At 39.1% G+C, this 21,512-nt stretch overlaps 1 protein-coding gene across 2 annotated transcripts in view; it reads right to left on the bottom strand.

The window, feature by feature from the left end:
• Window positions 1-21,512, bottom strand: part of TPC1 (two-pore channel 1) — a 178,907-nt gene that overhangs the window by 41,395 nt on the left and 116,000 nt on the right. For both annotated transcript variants that reach the window (XM_088886857.1, XM_088886858.1), the window contains one exon: window positions 17,313-17,376. In XM_088886857.1, coding sequence (XP_088742983.1) covers window positions 17,313-17,376 — 64 coding nt within the window. The remainder of the gene's footprint in view (window positions 1-17,312; window positions 17,377-21,512) is intronic.

The raw sequence follows: 21,512 nt of genomic DNA, 5'->3' as shown, positions 1-21,512 counted from the left end.
TCTGCATTTGCTCATTCAGGTATAAGGGCTTCTGCCAATCATGCTACCACTTCAGGTAATCTCAAGATCCCTTGGATTATTGACTCAGGTGCTTCTGACCATATGACCAATCTGTTTACCAAGTTTGTTTCATATGACTTACTTCCTGGACGTGATAAAATCACTTTAGCTGATGGTTCACTTGCCCGTATCTCTGGTAAGGAAACCATCAAGTCTACGGATTCCTTGTTCCTACCTTCTGCCCTCCATGTACATAAACTAAATACAAATCTGTTGTCTGTGAGTAGTTTAACCAAGTCACTAAACTGTTGTTAACCTTTTTTCCTTCCTACTGTGTTTTTCAGGATCTGGAGTCTCAGAAGGTGATTGGGAGTGGCCATGAGGCGAACGGAATATACCTGCTTAATACTCCGGGACAATGCACTGATCATCTTGGGAATGTTGCTCTCGGATCTGTTTCTTCAGAGTCTGTTAGTCGGATTATGTTGTGTCATTGTCGTTTTGGTCATCTGTCTTTTTCTGCCTTGAGTCATCTATTCCCTAAACAGTTTAAGGGAATTAGTTTGTCCAGTCTTCATTGTGAGTCTTGTGAATTGTCAAAGCATTGTAGAAACAATTATCCTTTGAGCAATAAAAGATCTTCTATTCCTTTTAATATTGTGCATTCTGATGTGTGGGGATCTTACCACTTACCCTCCATGGGTGGCTACAAATATTTTATCCTGTTTATTGATGACTTTTCTCAGTTCACTTGGATATTCCTGATGAAATCCCGTGATGAAGTTCCAAGACTTGTAAAACAATTCCATGAGTTTGTTCTAACCCAATTTGATACCAGGATTAAAATCTTCAGATCGGACAATGCAAAAGAATACTTTGAGAAAAATCTATCCTGCTATCTTTCTGACATGGGGGTTATTCATCAAAGCTCATGTGCTAGGACCCCAGAATAGAATGGGGTTGCTGAGATGAAAAATAGGCATATTGTTGAAGTTGCAAGAAGTATCTTATTTGCCTCACATGTTCCTACCAGGTTTTGGGGTGATGCTGTTCTTACTGCTACCTACCTTGTAAACCATATGCCATCCAGGCTTTTGGGGTTTAAGTCTCCCTTCACTCTTCTTCATCCAAACAAGGACCTTTTTCCTGTTCCTATTTGTGTCTTTGGCTGCACCTGTTATATACATGTTCCAAGTGTCCAAAGGCATAAATTTGAACCCAAAGCTTAAAAGTGTATCTTCCTTGGTTATTCCCCCACACAGAAGGGTTATTGTTGTTTTGATCCAAAGTCTGGCAATTGGTATGTCTCATTGGATGTCACCTTTGATGAGCTTTCCCCCTTTTATGGTTCCTCTCCAGAAGGACATTGTCCACTGGGGGAGGATTTGTCACAGGTGTTTGCTCTTCCTCTTCCTGTCCCTGTTGAGTCTCTTGATGTGTCTGCTTCTCCTTCAAATGTATCAAGGGTGGATCAGTCGTTTCATTCTTCTTGTCCCAGTACTCTACCTCCTCATCCTATCCTCAATCCCAAGGTGTATCAAAGGCAAAGATCCAGAAATGTGCAGGTTGTTTCTCCTACAACACATGAGCCTCATACACTTCCAGTCACAGAAGAGACAACAGGTACTGATTCAGCACTTTTGGATTCATCCTTCCCTGACCTTGATATTCCCATTGCTGTTAGAAAAGGAAAACGGAAGTGCACTGCACACTGTATTTCCAAGCACCTTTCTTACAGTTTGCTTTCACCTTCATACTTTGCCTATCTCTCTTCTGTTGCTTCTCATCCTATTCCCAGGTCTGTGTCAGAAGCTCTTAAGATTCCAGAATGGAGGGATGTGAAAGAACGGTAGGATCCATCTAATGGATGCCATAAAGGTTGCGGAATGGGTGGGCGAATTTCAAAAATTTTCCTACCTTCTCCCAACTAGGAATCACATTCCCTAAATTTAGAATACAATGTTCAAGGATTCTACTGGAACCATAATTGAACCAGATCTGAACCAAAAAGAAAAATGGAGGATTATACCTGATTCGGAGAAACAGTATCTCCCAAAGTTGGTGTTCACGCCCAAAGAAGACACCAAGATCTGCTCCTGCTGAAGATGACACAGCTGTGGGTGGAACGGAACCAGCAGGGTGCGTCCTACACACTGGATCCTTCGCAAGAACCCTCTGGAAACTCTGAACACTGAATCTTTTTCAGTCTTTCTTGCAAGAATGATGTCAAGAACTGATTTCTTGACTTCCTACTGCTGCAAAGATCAAATCTTGCAAGAGGGAATGGCGGCAGCTGGAGGAGAACTCCTGGGACGAAGATGGCTGAACTGCTTCTCTTCTCTCTGGAGTCTGTATGAGATCCTATCTCAATTCGCAGGAAGCTTTCTTGCTTGCTCACACCCTAGGTTCGAAATCTGATATATTTCTCTTAGGGTTTCTCCTCTTTCTTCTTGATTAAGAAACCTCCTAATTAGGAGTTATCCCAATCCAAATCAGTATTTGGATAGGGGATTATCTTAATCCTATCTGCAGATTAAGTTAGCTTACTCCTGATCTTATCAGGAGGTTACCAAATTCAAATCTGACTTGAATTTGGTCTCCCAGAGTAGATAAGGTTAAAGGCCCAATCCTTTTACTAACATTAATCTCAGATTCGCCCCATAGATGGGTGATCATATCAGCCCAGCTCGAAATGGGCTTTCGGCCCATTAAGTGTTCAGTGTTTAACTAGTTTCCAATCTGCTGCCCAGTTGGGTTTCTTTGTATGGCGTGGGACCCAAGCATTGATCTACACACCAGCCACATGGGTTCGGCCCAGCCTTTATTACAAGGCCCAGCCGAATTCACTGAAAAGCTCAGTGAACCCCTGAGCCCATCACATGGACCCTATGGGCCCAACACTTACATTAAGTGGTCCCTGGGCCAAGCCATCTTATAAAAACCCAGGGACTGTGGGCAAGTGCAAGATTAGCCCATCAGGTATTATCCTAAATGGTCTTACACTTAACCTCTCAGCCCTTAATGATCTAGCACTGCCCGACAAGAGAGGACCTCTCCCTCGGCTGCAAGGAACAGTGCCGCACTCTCTACTCACATGGATCCTGGGAATTAAAACCATTTGCAAACATTTTGAAACTATACATATATATATTTCATATATAAATTTTGCAAAACAAAATTCCAACGATTGAAATCAACTGCCGGCAGTTTGGTTTCCATCAGAGAGAGTGCATTCCCGATCATTACCTTTGTCCAACAAAGGGGCTGATCCTGTCACTATGATCACCCACTCCGATGAATTCTCAGACTGTCCCAACATACCCAGGTTCTGATCCCCACCAAGGATCTCACTGATTGGCATGTCAATGACAACCTGATCCGACACCTAGTGAAGTATCATAATCGAGTCTAGGGGTCAGGTGTAACTTTCCAGTTTTGCCCATCTGTCTCCAAGGTCCAGGGCAATACTGGAAATCTGGTCCGGTTCAAGGATTCAAGTAATCCCATACTGCATGTGCCTTGGGTCTTACCCTGGTGCCCGAGACAGGTCATCCCAACACTTGGTGGCACACTAGTATCAGCCTTGGCAGGATAAATTTCCCCAGACTTATCCAATGGCTGTGAAAATTTAAAACTAACACGAGTCTCTATAAGTGTCCAGTTTTAGGGTCTTACACAGAATTAAACCAAACAACATGAATCAAACATGCACTTTATTTATTTACACTAAATGTCAAAAGTACATCAAATCGGATTGAAGCTAAGGGCATACAAAACTGTTTATCAGGATGCTATGAGATCTGAAATTGATGCCCTACACAAGAATGACACATGGGAAGTGGTGGATTTGCCTGAGGGAAGGATCCAATTTGTTGCAAGTGGGTCTTTACTATCAAATACCGAGCTGATGGCACCATTGAAAAGTACAAGGCCAGGCTGGTTGCAAAAGGCTATACACAGACATATGGAATTGATTATTTAGAGACCTTTGCACCTGTTGCCAAGATGACATCTGTGAGGGTTCTTCTATCTTTAGCTGCTCATTTTGACTGGCCCCTTTATCAATTGGATGTGAAGAATGCATTTCTGAATGGTGAATTACATGAGGAGGTTTACATGTCTCTTTCTCCAGGGATGTATGGAACTGATATGAAAGGGAAGGTATGCTTCAGGAATTCATGATCTAAAATCTTTTCTCCATACAGAGTTTGAGATTAAAGATTTGGGGGAATTGAGATACTTTCTTGGCATAAAAGTGGCTTGATCCAAGGATGGGATTCTTATCTCCCAAAGGAAGTGTGTTCTTGACTTGCTCTCTGAAACTGGAAAGATGGGTGCTAGACCAGTTGCTACTCCTATTGATATGATCCATAAACTCTCAGCCTCAGAAGGGACATTGTTAGAAGACAAAGGAATCTTTCAGAGACTTCTTGGGAAACTTTTGTACCTATGCATGACTCGGCCAGATATTGCATATGCAGTTAGTTGCATTAGCCTATTCATGCATGCTCCCCGAGACACTCATATGGCAGCTGCAGAGAGAATCCTATGTTATTTGAAGGGCTCCCCAGGAAAGGGTATTCCGTTTGCCAAGCATGGTCATATGAAACTTGAAGCCTACACGGATGCTGATTGGGCCGGGAACATTGATGACAGAGGATATACATCTGGGTATTGCAGCTTGACAGCTGGTAATGTTGTTTCTTGGAGAAGCAAAAACAATCGGTTGTTGCTCGATCTTCTGCTGAAGCAGAATACAGGGCCATGGCACATGGAGTTTCTGAATTATTATGGCTAAAATCTTTGATGGAAGAACTTGGAGTTGAATATGACAAGCCAATGATGTTGTATTGTGATAATCAGGTTGCTATCAACATTGCTCACAACCCAGTGCAACATGATAGAACCAAGCATATTGAAGTTGATGGACACTTCATTAGGGAAAGGGTCTCTTCGGGTGAAGTGTGTCTTCCTTTCAACACATCTGAAGGACAGTTGGCAGATTTTCTCACCAAAGGCATTCGCAAGGCAAAACTTCAGCATGATACCAGCAAGCTTGGCATGATTGACATCTATGCTCAGCTTTAGGGGGAGTGTAGAGAAGATGGGCCGAATGACCCATAGGTTGTTTATTCTTTCTTGTTATTTATGTTTTTTTTTTTTTTTTTTTTTTTTTGTGATGGGCCTTATTCTGGGCCCATCCTGTCAATATTAAGTTCTTTGTAAATTCTTGCCCAACTAAGGGCCTCCTTGTAATTATTCAAATATATCTAAATAAAATAGTGTTAGGGTGATGAGAGAGTAGTTCGAAACTCTCATTCTCAGACCCTCATTGCCGAACTCTCAGCTCTCCTCTCTTTAGTTTTCTTCAAACTCCATGCACTTGAGTAAATCCCTTTGCCACTAAGCGATCTTTATACCTTTCCACTGTTCCATCAGCCTTATGCTTGACTGTGAACACCCATTTAAATCCAACTGGAACCTTTCCCTTAGGAAGATCAACAAGTTCCCATGTGCCATTTTTGTGAAGGGCATTAATTTCTTCCTTCATGGCATTTGTCCATTCAGGAACTGAAAGAGCTTCTGTCACATTCTTAGGGATAGGGACACTATCAATAGAGGTAAGGAAAGCACGGAATGAGGACGAAATGTTCTCATAGGAGACAAAGTTGGAAATGGGATGTTTAGTGGTGCACAATCTAACACCCTTCCTGTGAGCAATAGGACGGTCAAGATCATTAGCAGTAGAGGAAGCATTTTCAATAGATTCAAGGACATCATTGGGAGCCAAAATACCTGAGTGAGTATGATCCTCCCCCGAGGAGTCTGATGGCCCTGAAGGTACAACTTCCGGATTCTCCACAGCTCTTGAATTTGGTTGGCCTTTGCGACGACGAGAAAAAACACGAAAAGGCGGAGGGTCAAGGAGAGAGGGAAGCTGAACCAGTTTCTCCTCATGCCTACACTCCCCCTGAGGAGAAACAAGAAAGAAAGGCTCATCTTCAAAGAAAGAAACATCCATGGAGACATAGAATTTCCGAGAAACAGGATCAAAACAACGGTATCCCTTTTGAGTGAAGGAGTAACCAAGAAATATGCAAGAGATAACATGAGAATCCAATTTCCCACGGGTGGGAGACAGATTTTGGACAAAACACCGGCAACCAAAGACACGAGGAGGAATAGAAAGAAGAGGAGCCTTTGGAAAGAGAAGTTGATGTGGGGCTTTGTACTCTAACCGACGAGAGGGCATACAATTTATAAGGTAAGTGGAACAAAGAACAACTTCAAGCCAAAAACGTTTGGGAACATTCATATGAAGTAGTAAACCCCAAGCCACTTCAAGGAGATGTCGGTTCTTCCGTTTGGCCACACCATTTTGTTGTGGGCACAAGAGCTACGGTGAAGGGAACCAAGCGAAGCAAAAAACTCTGTGAGGTCACTATGAAAAAATTCTTTTGCATTGTCTGATTGAAAATTTTGAATTTCAGATTGAAATTGAGTGAAGACCATCCGCTGGAAATCTTGAATGATTTTTGGTACTTATTCCCTGTTTCGCAGTACTTGTAGCCACTCTCAGATGGTAAAGTAACAGGGCCCCATACATCAGAATGAACAATGTGAAAAGGAGATTCAGATTTACTATTTCTTTGAAGAAAATGAGTTTTACAATGTTTACTTAACTGACACGTTTGACAAGAAAAATCAGAAACAGACATTGACTTAAACAGTTCTGGGAATACAACTTTCAAAGACTCAAAAGACAAATGACCAAGATGACAATGCCATAAATAGACTTTCTTCTTACAGGACTGACTCATAGACTCTGTAACATGAAGACCAGCCTTATTCTCCAGCATGTAAAGTCCATTAGCCATACGTCCCCTACCAATCGTCGTCCTCGAGGCCAGATCCTGAATCACACAATGAGAAGGGAAAAAAGTCACTGAGCAATTCAAGGAATTAGTAACACTACTAACAGAGAACAAATTAATGGAAAATTTTGGAACATGAAGGACATCAGAAAGGGTAAGATCAAGAGGAAGAGAGAGAGTTCCTTGACCATCTATGGAAATGTATGATCCTTCGGCTAGTCTCACCTTGTTTCTTCCAGAAAGAGGGTGATAGGTTTGAAAGTAAGAGGACGTACCAGTCATGTGTTTTGACGCTCCAGAATCAATGATCCATGGAGAGTCAGGGGTGTGAGAAGCAACATGGAAAGCAGTGGCAGGGTTACCTGACGTAGATGCAAATGAGGTTGAGGGAGGAGCATCCATCTAACGAATTGCTCTACCATAGAGCTCTAAATGGTCACGGAAGGAATTCATAATATCCTCCCTCGGGTCAGATCCAGTGAGATGTGTCTGAGTCACAGTAGAAATGGGGGGCTGATTCTCTCGAGTAACCATGTTGGCCATGTGATGTTTCTTTGTACCTTGCTGTCCGAACCTCTTATTCACCTCTGAACCTTGCTTCTTAGCCAGATCTTGAGCCCATTTTGGTTTCCCATGAAGATCCCAACAGGTATCTTTGGTGTGTCGGGGTTTCTGGCAATGAGTGCACCACAATTTGTCCTTATCTTCTGTTTTTTTCTGGAGATCTCCTTTCTTGGAAGAAGATCCCACACCAGTAGAGACACCCCCTTTTGCTACCAACACAACAGCATCCCCACCAAGGCTGTTCATCAAATTTCTTCTGCTTTCTTCAGATTGTACAAGAGCATAGACTTCCTGAACAGATGGGAGATCCTTAGAGCTGAGAATCTGAACCCTGATAGATTCATACATAGGATTCAGACCATGTAAGAATGCAAACACCCTTTGCTGGGAGACAAGTTGCTTGTACTTTTTGGCATCCTCGTCACACTTCCAATCCACACTCTGGTAGTGATCCAACTCCTTCCAGACAGAGGTCAAGTCAGAGTAATAAACTGATAAACACCTCTCCCCCTGTCTACAAGTAGATGATGCTGCCTGCAGTTGATAAATTTTGGCATAGTGTCGCAATTCTGAATATGTAGATTTTGCTTGTTCCCAGATTTCATTTGTAGTTTCAGCCCACATGAAATTCTTCCTTATTTGAGGTTGCATGGAAACCAAGAGCCAAGACATAACAATACTGTTCTCCTGATTCCATCTATCATATTCAGCACTCCCAGATAATGGTTCTTTTATCCTCCCATTAATATAGCCTATCTTCCCCCTTGCAGTGATGTATAATTTGATCCCTCTTGACCACTCTAGGTAATTTAAACCATCAAGAGGGACAACAGCCATAGGAAAGGATAGGTCAACCCCACCCATTCCATTCAGCATTGAGGAAACTCCAGATGTGGCTGAATCTTCACTGCCCATGATATCAGAATAAAAACGAAACAGCAACCAAATGAGTACTGCTGTACAAGGCTAGTGCAGAAACAGGTCCTTCTGACCTCCGGTTTCACTGGGAGCAAAATCAGAACACTGCTGTTGCAGTACTGGAATAGGTCCTTCTGACCTACGGTTTCACTAAGAACAAAATCTGAACACTGTTGTTGCAGTACTGAAACAGGTCCTTCTGACCTACGGTTTCACTGAGAACAAAGTCTGAACACTGCTGTTGCAGTACAAGAACAGGTCTGTATGACCTATGATTTTGTAGGAATCAAAAAGAAACACTGCAGTTGCAGTACATCACTAGGTCTGAATGACCTACAATTGAACAGAAGTCATATGACCTCCCAACAGAGTGACAAATAAAGGGTGAAGTTTACCACACACCTAATCAGTAGGCCTGATAGCCAACCAATCAATGAGATCAACAGGGTAGCCGAACAGTCAATCAATAAGATTAATACAATATCAGCTTCCGGGCAGTAACAGTCCATAATACCAAAAGAAAACAGCTGAATACAGTTACTTTGTTAAGGAATACAGTCCATCAATCATCTGAACAGACAATCAGTAGGGCAGTCGAACAGAAGATGACCAGTACCTCTTTTAATTTCAGATGATAGTCTCTCTGTAAACCAGAACTCCCTCTATGAACCTCAAACGATAGCCTCTCTACAGTCAAGCAGACAAGAGGTACAACTTCTGGGCTGGAAGATGAAAGGACTCTGTAACTTCTGGGTCGAACTGAGTACACCAGATTAGGAGTTCGATGGAGATAGCTCTGGGAGATGAAAGGTCACTATAACTTCTGGGTCAAACTGGATGCAACAGCTTAGCATTTCGAGAGACCATCTGCACGACATTGAACATCAGGTTTGTTTGACACCACCCTTCAGGCCTGGACGACTTGCTCTGATACCATGTTGAGCAAGAGCAAGAGAAGAGAGGAGAGGAGAAGAGAGAAGAGAGGAGAGTCGAGTGGACTGAAAACCCTCCAGAATACTGGGGCGAGTGTAAGAGTTATTATTCATACTGGCCCAGTCGTACAATATAAACAAGAGAGAAATTACAACAGTACCCTTGTGGTACTAAACCTGAGTACACAAAACAACTGTCATATTCCATAACCATGTCATGATTTGGGCATCTTCCTGTTCCCATTCATCAAACCCTGAAGAGTCAGCAGGCGGTTTATCTTCCTTCACATGCTTCACTTTCCTCTTTGCCTTGAGAAAAACTTCCACTGACTTGGCCCATGGTACATAGTTCTCACCATTAAGTTTAATCGAAGTCATCTGCACACCCAGATAGTCAGAGGGAATCACCACACTAGGTTTCTGATCACTACAACCATCTCTAGTTGCTGCCATGATGCTCTTCCAATGCTACTTCTAATCTGAATTCCTGGTAGCCAACTAAGTACTGCTGTCAGGAGTTTGATGTTCCAGACACTACAGTCCCCAAACACAGTTGATAGGTACACAAACTTTTGTTCTTGTTCACACCACTACTGATTTCACAAAATCATGGATCACACTGACATTAATTCAGCAACTCACTGACTGCATACAAGCCCTCTTAAAGCTGCTCAATAGAGATTGAGCATCACAAGCACCACCACACAACCATAGCTGTCACACATGGTACAGGTCTGTCTGACCTTTTCAGAGGGCACTACAAATCCAAAGAAAACAACAACCACTGCCACTGCAGTAACCTGTCATTCAATTCAGGTCACTTGTGACCAACAAGGGCTTCAAAACAACTACAGACCAACAAAAAAAGGGTCAAACATACCCTTGTACCATTCGGCCACTGTAAACACAGCCTGTTCTTGGACCTTTTTCCAAGAACCAAGGCAACAAACAACCTAGCTCTCTAGGTTCTGATCAGTCCCCGCAGATTTTGAAGGCTTTCAACCCAGAAATACCAACAACACAAAAGAAAGGAGGTAACCAAGCTTCGATGGAGAGCTTCAGTCGACCATCCACTTCTGAAGTTGTTCTCTTGAAAAAAAAAAGTCAGGTTCTGCGCAGAGAAAGAAGTACTGAGGTGTTCTCAGACCTAGGTCGAATCTGGGTTCTCCATTCTTCAGCCCAGAAAGAAGAAAGAAAAAAAAAATGAGGTCACAAACAGAAAGGAGCAGGTCACGAATCTGTGAGGAGATTTAGAGAGCAACGTCCTGCTCTAATACCATGTTATTTCTGTAGCTACCGTAGTCCGAACCAGGAGAAGAGAAGAAGAAGAAGAAGAAGAAGAAGATGAAGAGAACAGTCGAACTTGATAGGTTAAACCCTATCAATCAACCCTTAATATGGATTAGTCTCCAATTAGTGGTACAAAGACTAAACTGCCCCCACTTAAGTATGGGACAGGAAGTCTCTATTAAGAATGCCACATAAGCACATAACTTAACAGAAACAAATTGACTAATCTACCCTTATTCGGCCAGCTCTAACACAACGCTTAATGTCTAAAAAAATAGAACACAAAGGGGATGAACCCTTCTTTTTGCCATTAAAATAGAAGTAACAAAAGGGCAGAGCCCCTATTCTTGTCTTAGAAGAAAGAAAACATGAAATAAAAACCTCAACAATGATGGACAAGAAGGGGTTGAGCCCCTGTTTTAGTTCATAAAAATGATAAAGAAGAATCTTTCTTCCAGAAAAAAAAAGAAGGGGCAGACCCCTATTTTTTGTTCCAAAGGAGTAGGAGGAGTAGGAAAGAAGAAGGGGTGGAACCCTTGTTTTTGTTTCAAAAAAATGAAAAAGGGGGCAGAGCCCCTGTTTTTTGTTCTAGTCAGCTGATATTTTTTGTTCCACAAAGAAGTGGAAGAGAAAGGAGGGGCGGAACCCTATTTTTGTTCCAAAAAAAAAAAAGAAAAAGAAGGGATGGAGCCCTTGTTTTTGTTCCAAAATACAAAAAAGGGGTGGGGCCCCTATTTTTTGCTCCATGAAAAGCAAACCTTCTAGACTTAAAATATAAAAAAAAAAATATTAAATATGTATATCATATGGCATTTAGGCGAGGCTAGACCCAAAAAGCGCCTAAACACCTAAGTGATGCCTACACCGCCTTCACAACTATGGGCTGTGCACTTTCTCTTCCCCTTTCGAAGTGCAATAGGAAGGTCAAGGTCATCTGTAATGGTGTTAGGAATAGGGGTAGTAGTATCAACAGGAACTGAAACATCAGATGGAGCAAAAGGCATACCTGGGTCTATGTCAACCGAACTTGGAATCTTAAATAAACTAATGGGAAGTGGCGTGGGTTCCTCTGCTGTGGAATCAACCTCCCTATGTTGCTGTAGGCGCTGTCATGTAAAAAACTGAGAAGCAGGATGTAATGGAGAAAGCAAAGTAGGTGGAACATGTGGGTTAAACACTGGAGTAGGCAAAGGAGCTAATAGGGGTCAACCTAAGGCATATCAAAAGAGAACCAAAGTTGCTTCTATGCTCATTTAGCATCATTATGAATATGTGGGGCCCACATGGGAGCTGGGTTAGTTGTGCATCAACATGGGAAGACGCTAGAGTCTTCAATCCACCTTAAGATGCTCTCAGTGTGGTTGAGCTTGCTGCTGGACAGGACTTATTTGGTTTTCTTACATTTCTGGACAGCAAGGGTATTTTTGCAATTTTGCATGTTTAGTGGGTTATGTTTGGAAACAGGTCTTAGTCTAGTAATTTCCTTTTGTTTGGCTTTATGTTTGTAATTGTTTGGAGCAGGTTTAGTCTAACCTATCTTCTTTTTGTAAGTGGCTTGTTGGGCAAGCTAACTTGGGGGGCAAGTTTCTTCCTTTGGAAGCTTCTTCTTATTAAGCTTGTAAGGCACATTTGGAAAGACAGTTTTGGCTGATGAACAAAGAAGGTTTCTCTATAGAATTTGGTGTGATTGCCAAGTTGGGGGTGTGATTTCCCTCACCCTTAGGTGTGATTGCCTAGGATTATCTTCTTTCATCTTCCCTTCTCTTCTCTTCTTTCTTTAATCTGATATTTGTTTCTGTTCTGCACACCTACAACCTGAGTTTAGTTGCAATAATAGTGTTGAATCACAAAGGTCCTACATCAGGAGATGGAACAAGAAGTGGTGTGGGTTGCTCATTTCCTCCCCAAAAATACTCTACCTAAGAAAGACTCCTTGGAAAAGAAAGGTGTGGACTCAAAGAAAATGACATCCATGGTGACATACTAACTCCCTAACATGAGATCATAACAACAATACCCATTTTAATTTCTTGCATGCCCGAGGAATACACACTTCTTTGCTTTAGGGTCCAGCTTCAAGTTGTGAGGAGTAAGGATATGGACAAAGCATACACACCCAAACACCCTCAATGGAACATGAAACATCTCCCCCTTAGGAAAAGAAGGCTGAATGAAGCAATGTATCCAAAAACATGAGAGGGTACCCGATATCAAGAAGATTGTTGTGAAAACTATATCACCCCAAAACTGAACTGGAACTGTGGAGCTCACCATCATACTTCTTGCCACTTCCACGATATGTCTATTCTTCCTTTCTGCTACACCATTCTGTTGTGGAGTATATGTGTAGCAGCTGCTTTGATGTACAACTCCATGCTCTAATAATAATAAATATGATGCCAGGTCTTTCTCAAAGTATTCCCTAGCATTATATAATCTGAACACCTTCACTCGTACTCCAAACTGTGTCAACACCATTTAATGGAACTGTTGTACCAAAGAAGGTACCTCATCACGAGATCTCATCAAGTATACCCAAGAATACCATGAATAGTCACAAATAGAAGAAAATAATGGTAGGAACCCATAGAATGAACTTTATATGGTCCCCAAACATTAGTATGAATAATGTCAAAAACTAAAGAACATCTTTTATTATTTGCCTTAAATGAATGTCTACAATGTTTTCTAAGCTAACAACCCTCACACTCCAAACTGGACAACTTAATAGACTCAAATAGTTTTGGAAACAAAAAGCGTAGAGACCCAAAAGACAAATGCTCTAACCACTTATGCCAAAGCATAATTTGACCCACTAACTCTGACTCGTTACTCCTACTGCTAATATGATGGCTATGATGACTAGGAAGAACATCGAGAAGGTATACTCCATTCACCTCACGGTCACTCCCAATCATACTTGTTGATATATTTGCCCACAAGGGCATTTTAGTCATTTGATGTAATCGGGTATTTCCCTGTTAAGAATCACTTGATAGGGGCATTTTTGTAATTTTCGCATGTTTAATGAACAGTGCTACAGTGCAAGTCGAGAGGAAGGGATATACAGTTCGTATTCCTTCCTTAAAACCTACTTTTCTTCTTCCTCCAACTTTCTCCTTGTTTTCTACTATGCAATACAGCTTTCCTAACCTTTTTCTTCCTTTTCCCTTTCTTTTTCTACTTTATTTACAAACAATAACATGGTATTAGAGCTGTGAACTCGTGGATTACTATTCACGCCTCTGTTTTGCGCCCTAGGAGTTGAGAACTCCTTTTTGAGACAAGTTGCTAAAGGGACTGGTCATGCCTTGAGTTGGTCAGTTTAATGTGTGGTGTATTAAGTTCCTCTTTGCCGCAGCCCTAGACGTAAATACACGTATGTGTGTTGAGTTTGGCAGGTTTGTGACTATGTTTGGTGATTAATTTGGTGTGTTGTGGTGTGGGAACTCACTTCCTATGGTGTGTAGAGTCCTTTTATACTCTACAAGCTTGTGCAAGCCTTTGTTTGTTGGTTTCTAGGGCTTCAAACTACTGTAGCAAGGTGTTGTTGTACTCGTACTTGAGCTTAAAGTTGTCGTAGTGTGCTTTCCATCTTGTGATTGGTGATTACTGTCATTAATCCTTGTTTGGTGTTTTACTCTTCCTATGGCTGCCTCTAGTAATAGCTCCAAGCCCTCTGTAGCGGTGCAATCGGACTTTATGAATACCTACCTAACCATCATTAAGCTCAATGGTACTAAATCCATGGAATTGTCCTTGATTGCTAGAGTGAAGTTGAAATATGTAAAGGAAGATCCACCCAAGAGTGTGTCAAAGGGGTACAGTGAATGGGTGCAGGAAAATGCTCAGATTATGACTGCCTTACAGAATAGTATGGAAAACAAAATTAGTATTAATCTCATGTTTCTGGACACTGCCAAGGAGATTTGGGAGCATACCCGACAGTTATACTCGGGACAACACAATGTAACAAGGATCTATCAACTGTATCAAGATTATTTTTCTCTCCAATAAGGTGATAAGAGTGTATAGGAGTATTATGCAACTCTGAAAAGTTTATGGAATGAGTTGAATGTTTACCAACCTCTCTCCCCTAATCTAAAGGTACAGCAGATTACAGATCAAAGGGAACATTTAGATGTTGCAAGATTCTTGTCGGGACTGAGATCGGAATTTGAACCTATGAGAGCTCAGATTTTGGGAAGTAGTGATCTTCCTTCCCTTTTCGAGGTGTTTTCGCATATCCGTAGGACACGCCAACCGACCCAACCCCACAATGATCATTCTACTTCTTCAGAGAAGTCTGCCTTAGTGGCAGTTAGAGATGGTGGTGGAAGGGGTTTTAGGGGGGAGAGGTACATTTAGAGGTGCAGGTCATGGTGTTAGAGGTGGTTGTGGTAGAAGTAAGGAAGAGGTGGTGGAAGAAACAATGGAGGTTGTGGCATTGTCATCTTGGCCATGTTTTCTTGAGTTCTACAAAGCTTTTGTTTCCCAATTTATTTCAGTCTGTTTATTTATGGTCTACAATGTAAAGTTTGTCATGTTTTCAAAATATTGTATAACAACATGTTTTGCAAGTAATAAAATAAGCAATGCTGCCTTTCATTTGATACATATAAGTATTGGGGCCCATACTCTATGGCTTGCATTGGTGGACATAAGTATTTTGTTCTCTTTATTGATGATTATTGAAGATACACCTAGTTATATTTGATGAAGAGAAGTAGTCTTACTAAGATGACAAACGAAACTGTTAATGACAAGGATTGTCTGGTTGAATCTAACCCGGGTAAGCAATTGGGTACACAATAGTAAGGAGAAGCAATAGAGAACAAATCTGTTACTATTGTAAGAGACTACGATAAAGCCTTGAGAGGAAGGTGGAGAAAACCAGAAGTATCTCCATTGAGGAAGTGGCTAAAAAAGATGTAGAGATTGGCAAAAGCCTGGTCTTGTTCTTCTGGGATGGTGAGGAATTCGCCAAGAAAGCCTTCAAAGAATTTGAGAGGAAGAAAAGAGAAGAAATTTTGAAGAAAGGGGTAAATGGAGGTGGGATGAAGATGATGATGGTTAGAAGCAGGTGTTTGAAGGGGAAGATTAGGGTCCTATTTCCGCTAACTCGTTTTGCTCATATAACAATCATTTCAATAGTGAAGTTGTATGATGATATGATCCTAGAGGAGTTAGTACTCCTATTTTAATAGTCTTGTAGTTGATGGAGGGTTTGTGAAAAGTTGTGTCTCAGTAATCTTCTCTCTCGGGTGATATCTTATCACCTTCCTTCCATATTCTCCTTTTTTATTTTAATGAAATTTTTATTTTACTTTTCAAAAAAATATTTGATGAAGAGCAGAATGGGGTGTCTTCTATTGTTAAGAATTTCTTCAGCATGGTGGAGACACAATTAAAGAAAAAATTAAAATAATAAGATCTGACAATGCAAAAGAGTATTTTGAAAAGTATCTACAAATGTTCCTTGAAGAAAAGGGAGTGATTCATCAAAACTCACATTCATATACGTCCCAATAGAATGGGGTGTCTAAAAGAAAAAACAGACATGTGGTTAAAGATTCTTGAAGTTCATTATTCCAACTCACTTCTGGGGAGATGCAGTCCAAAAATCTGTATCTCATCAATAGACTTCAATCACGGACCCTTCATCTCCATACCCTTATCAACTCTTATTTCCTGATGAGACAACCTTCAATCTTCCTCTTTGGATTTTTATCTATTTCTTCTTTGTTCATGAAACGAGTCCTTGTCTAAAGTTTGATCCAATATCTATCAAATGTGTTTTCCTTGGGTATTCTCCAGTGAGTCCTGTCTAGACAGGCTATAGATGTTTTGATCCCCAGTCTGGTAAAAGGTTTGTGTCCAAGGATGTCAAAAATCATGTTTCTTAAGTCCACTCCTTCCTTTCAATAATCTCATCTTTCTCTTCAAGGGAAGAGTGTCAATGAAGATCAAACTCCTTTTTGCCTTCTTGTTTCTGCTTCTATTGGTACCTCTAGTCCTCCTTGTGTTGGTAGCTCTACTCCCTTTCACCCCCTTCAAAGGTTTTCTCTCCCTTGCAACAGCATCCACCCTCTCTAGTTGTATCTCCCTTGAAGATTTTCTCTAGGCGGCATAAGAAGGTTGGTCCTGACACTGCACAACCACCACAATTTGATGCCTCAAGTTCAAGTAATCCAAGTAAGCAGCTACTTGACCTTGAGCCCCTTAATCATTCTATTATTGATCGTGCCCCCTTGGGCTTTGATACCAAGACGCAAGAGTTTCAAATGAATGGGGTGAGATTCAAAAATTACCTCTCATGCCCTAATCTGATATTACTTATATTAATGGTTGTTGGTGCATCTAGAATTTGAAGATGTAAAGTCATTTGGAGCAGAATTTTGGTCCCTTCTTGATATTGTAGTTTATGTATAGGATGTTTGAATTTTGTTGCATGTTTGCTTTTTGTGTAGTTTGTGATGGTGGCATCTCATCACCTTCTTTCATGTACTTCGTTTTTTCACTAATAAGATTCTTCCTTACCTTATTATCAATATATGTATATATATGCTATTCTTCTATGGATTTCTTTTTGAACATGATGCCTTTAAACAGATATCCAAGGAATTCAAAATCCAAATCTTGAATAGAATCACTCCTTCATTACACTCACTACTATCTACTAACCATTAAACTATGCTATCAAAAAAGGAAAGATCCCAAGAATCAAAGGTACCATTCTCCATTAGAAAGAAAAGAAAGCCCTTTGGGAGAGGCAAAAGTTGTAGTTTCTCCAATAACTGCAACAACAAAAGTTCATATCATCCACCTGTAAACTGATATCATATAATCCCTGGTAAACCAGGGAAGGAACAAAGCTCTTCCTCTCAAAAAATGCAAAAGTAACTCATCGTCACATTGATATATAAAAATCATTGATAAGATTTAAAGTGAGGGGAAAATCTTTTCATTGGATTTTAGATATTAACAATCAAAACAACTCTAGAGAATACTCAAGGAAGGATTAAATAAGCAGTGAAACTTTACAATTTTATTAGTATCCTTCATCATATATCCACTTTGCCAAGGGAATGTAGCATAGAGTTAGTCATTATGAGATGTGCCAAAAGTAATCCATGGAACTTTCTAATGGTTTGTTAGGAAGATAAGCCGTCCGAAGACAAAAGGTGAATGCTTTCCAGTAAAAGTTTATGAGGAAAGATGATAAAGTATTTAAAAAAACAACATTCGTTATGTGGTATTTTAATTTTCTATTCCTTTTACCTTTTAATTTGCATTCTTTCCATTTAAAATTCCTTTAATGGTTCAGATAGAAATTTCCATTGTGCAAAAGAGAACTATAAATAATTTTTACTTCAAGTTCTGCATGCCAAAAGTTGCTAAAGTGCCTTAGTTTTGGTGTGTAGAAAATTTATTCAATTAATATTCAAATGAGCCAAAGATTCCAGAACTCCAACATGATTAAAGCAACTTTTGGACAGCTTGTGTTTAGCCTACATTTTCTGTTTCAAAATCTTTAAATACACATTATATCTATGACCAACATTGGGTAATGAAATTTTTCCAGAAGCTTCAAAGACATTTTTTTTCTTAACAGAAAAAAAGGTTAAGACCAAGAACACATTCCACAAGTCATAGTCTACATTGACTTTTATTTCACTTTTACCATGTTAAAATTTTTCAAATTACCTAATTTTGGTGCAAATAAAAAATTATTCACTTAGTAACCTAATGAGTTAAAAATCCACAAAGATACAACGTGATTTAGAGTAATATCAAGGTTTATTTCCTGTTGAGTGATTTTAGATTTTCTCTCCCCATCCTCTTTTTTATTGGTAACTTTTGAACTTCATTAGATTATGTAAAAATAAATAAAAATCATGTACAATGCCAAGCAGTATCTATGTATCAAACTATTACATCACCTTTCTATTCTTTCTACATTTGAGCTTGAGCCCAAACATTTGTTCCCTATTTACCCCTTGTTTGACTAAAATGTGTCAGCCAAGCAATTTATATATCTTCTAACCCAGTGAAAATTTGCCTCAAGTTCCCATACCAAATGCCTGGTTTCCTTTATGGTGTGCCTGAACTGCAAAACTGCTTGACTATTGCTTTACAATCACCCAATCACAACTTTTGAGTCCCCTTCTACAATAAACTTCCTAAATTTCATTGGTCTACCCATCCTCAAGCTTTGTAGGATATCAAGAAGTTCTGACCTCAAGGAGTTTCCAAGTACATAGCTATTACGTTATTCCTTGCATCTCTGGAAACATCCCCTATTCCAGAAGGACTTGGATTACCAATGTTGCATTCTTCTATCCATCTTCTCTTTAATTCTACAATAATGTTTACAGTCATCCTAAGCTCACAAATCTTCATTGAAGTTTATTCAACATCTCTAAAGGACTGGAATTGATCCAAGCATGTTTTCTTCAAGTTTATGTTGAAACCCAAAATTTGGAGGCAAAGTTGAATTTGTTGTAGTTAAATCCTAAGACTCCTCCTAACCTAACCAATCCCTATCATTAATCCTACACCATTTGGGATCAAAGTAGGTGACCTTACATCATGTTCATGTTCTTACACTTACCAGACCGTTTACATTAAACTAAGCAATGATCCCTAGATTATATCTACGTACATGCAAATTGAAAATCTTATAGTGATATAACTAAGTAAAATTTGTTTAAAACAAATAATAAAAGATTTTCAAGCACAGGAGAACACATAGAGAAATATTCCTATAACATTTCATTCCGGTACTCATAGAAATGCTAGGAAACATTTATACATTTTAAACAATGAGAAATATGTAAAATTTAGACAATGTATGGATTTGTCAAAGAATTCTTGGTTTTAGGTTACTTTCGTTTCACATAGAGGATTATTACAGTTAGATTTGTTTTTTATACGAGTTACTTATAGAAATTTGTTTGCTTTAATTATAAATAAGAACTGAAAGTCTTGAGTCTTTAAATCCAAGGATTAAAGTATCGGTATCGGGTATCGTATCGGACCACTCAGATACGGATACGAATACGCTTTGGAAATGCATGGATACGGATGAAAAATTATGGATACGCCAAAAATGAATATAAATTCCATAAACATATTAATAACATTATTTTTAAGATCAAAATAGGCATAATTAATGTATAGATACATAGAAAATGTATATTCTAAAGGTATATGTGAAGAAATATACTACAATTAATATAGTGGGATGCATAGAAATCATAAAATTTTATTGATATTGTATCAATCAAGAATCCTGCTGGAACATATATATATATATATATATATATATATATTAAAAATTAATACATGCACAAAACTATTATTATGTTATTTTCTATTGAATTTCAAGGCACAAAACATATGCAACAATTAATTATATGTGAATTATTATGTCAATTATTTTCTATTTTACTATTTTTAATTTTTAATATTAACTAAAAATTAATTCTCAAATGTTTAGTTAACAATACTTTTATCTTTGTAAACAATAAAAACATTATTATAAAATGTAATTAAAATATAAATTAAAAATTTATAATAATATATAATATTAACTTAAAATTTTTCAAATATATTAAATTTTCTAATATACACATCATATGCAAATTCATAATTTTTACCTGTTAAAATAATTATTCCATTATTAATATTTTTGTTTCCATAAATTTTGAGATAAAAAATCATTTTTTGATATAAATGTAGATTAATGGATTTGACAAATTCAATTTATATTATATTCTCGAGGTTTTTGTAAATAATATTTTTATTTTTATAAATAATATATATATATACTTGTTTTGGAATGGTAGAATACTGATATGTTTCATTCTATTGCCAATGGGCGTATTTATACAGTAAGCTGCTGCGATAAATAGAAAGAAAAGAAAACAGAAAGAAGAAAAAATAGAAAGAAGAGAAAATAGAAAGAAAGAAATAGAAAGAAAAAAAAAATTCTAAATCAATCCTTCCACAATCCTAGGAATATATACAATTCTATTTTCAGATCTGAACCAGTAATCCCACGTTTTCCAACACTCCCCCTCAAGCTGGTGAATAGAGATCCTCCATTCCCAGCTTGGCTATAATTCTCCGAAAGTCTGTACTATTGAGCCCTTTAGTAAGTACATCGGCCAGTTGTCCTTTTGTAGACACATAGGGAGTGCAAATCAACTTGCTGTCCAGTTTCTCTTTTATAAAATGTCGGTCAATTTCGATGTGCTTCGTCCTGTCATGTTGAACATGATTGTGAGCAATATTGATGGCTGACTTGTTGTCACAATATAGTTTCATAGGCTCTTCTCGTGGAATCTTCAGGTCTTCTAAAATTATCTTCAACCAGAGTAATTCACACACTCCTTGTGCCATAGCCCTGAATTCTGCCTTTGCACTTGACCGAGCCACTACATTTTGCTTCTTACTCCTCCAAGTGACTAAGTTTCCTCCTAAGAAGGTACAGTAACCAGAAGTGGACCGTCTATCTACAAGAGATCCTACATAATCAGCATCTGTATATGTTTCAAGAGTCAGTCCTCCATTTCTTCTGAATAAAATTCCTTTTCCTGGATTGGCTTTCAAATAGTGCGGAATTCGATGAGCAGCCTGCAGATGAACTTCTTTAGGATTATGCATAAACTGACTTATTACACTTACATCATATGCAATATCCGGTCGTGTATGTGCAAGATAAATGAGTTTTCCAACTAGTCTTTGAAACATCTCCTTGTCTACACTTGCATTCTCGTTGGCTTCTCCAAGTTTATGATTGGGATCTATAGGCGTGGAAGCTGGTTTACATGCCATATTTCCTGTTTCTCTCAAAAGATCAACAACATACTTTTGTTGAGAGATAAAGATGCCTTGTTTAGAATGTGCAACTTCAATTCCGAGAAAA

The sequence above is a fragment of the Nelumbo nucifera genome, chromosome 1 (assembly GCF_055504915.1).
Source record: "Nelumbo nucifera cultivar China Antique chromosome 1, China Antique-T2T, whole genome shotgun sequence".
NCBI classification, from domain to species: domain Eukaryota; kingdom Viridiplantae; phylum Streptophyta; class Magnoliopsida; order Proteales; family Nelumbonaceae; genus Nelumbo; species Nelumbo nucifera.
The sequence above is the reverse complement of the archived record's forward strand: the minus strand, read 5'-3'. Positions and strand labels throughout refer to the sequence as shown.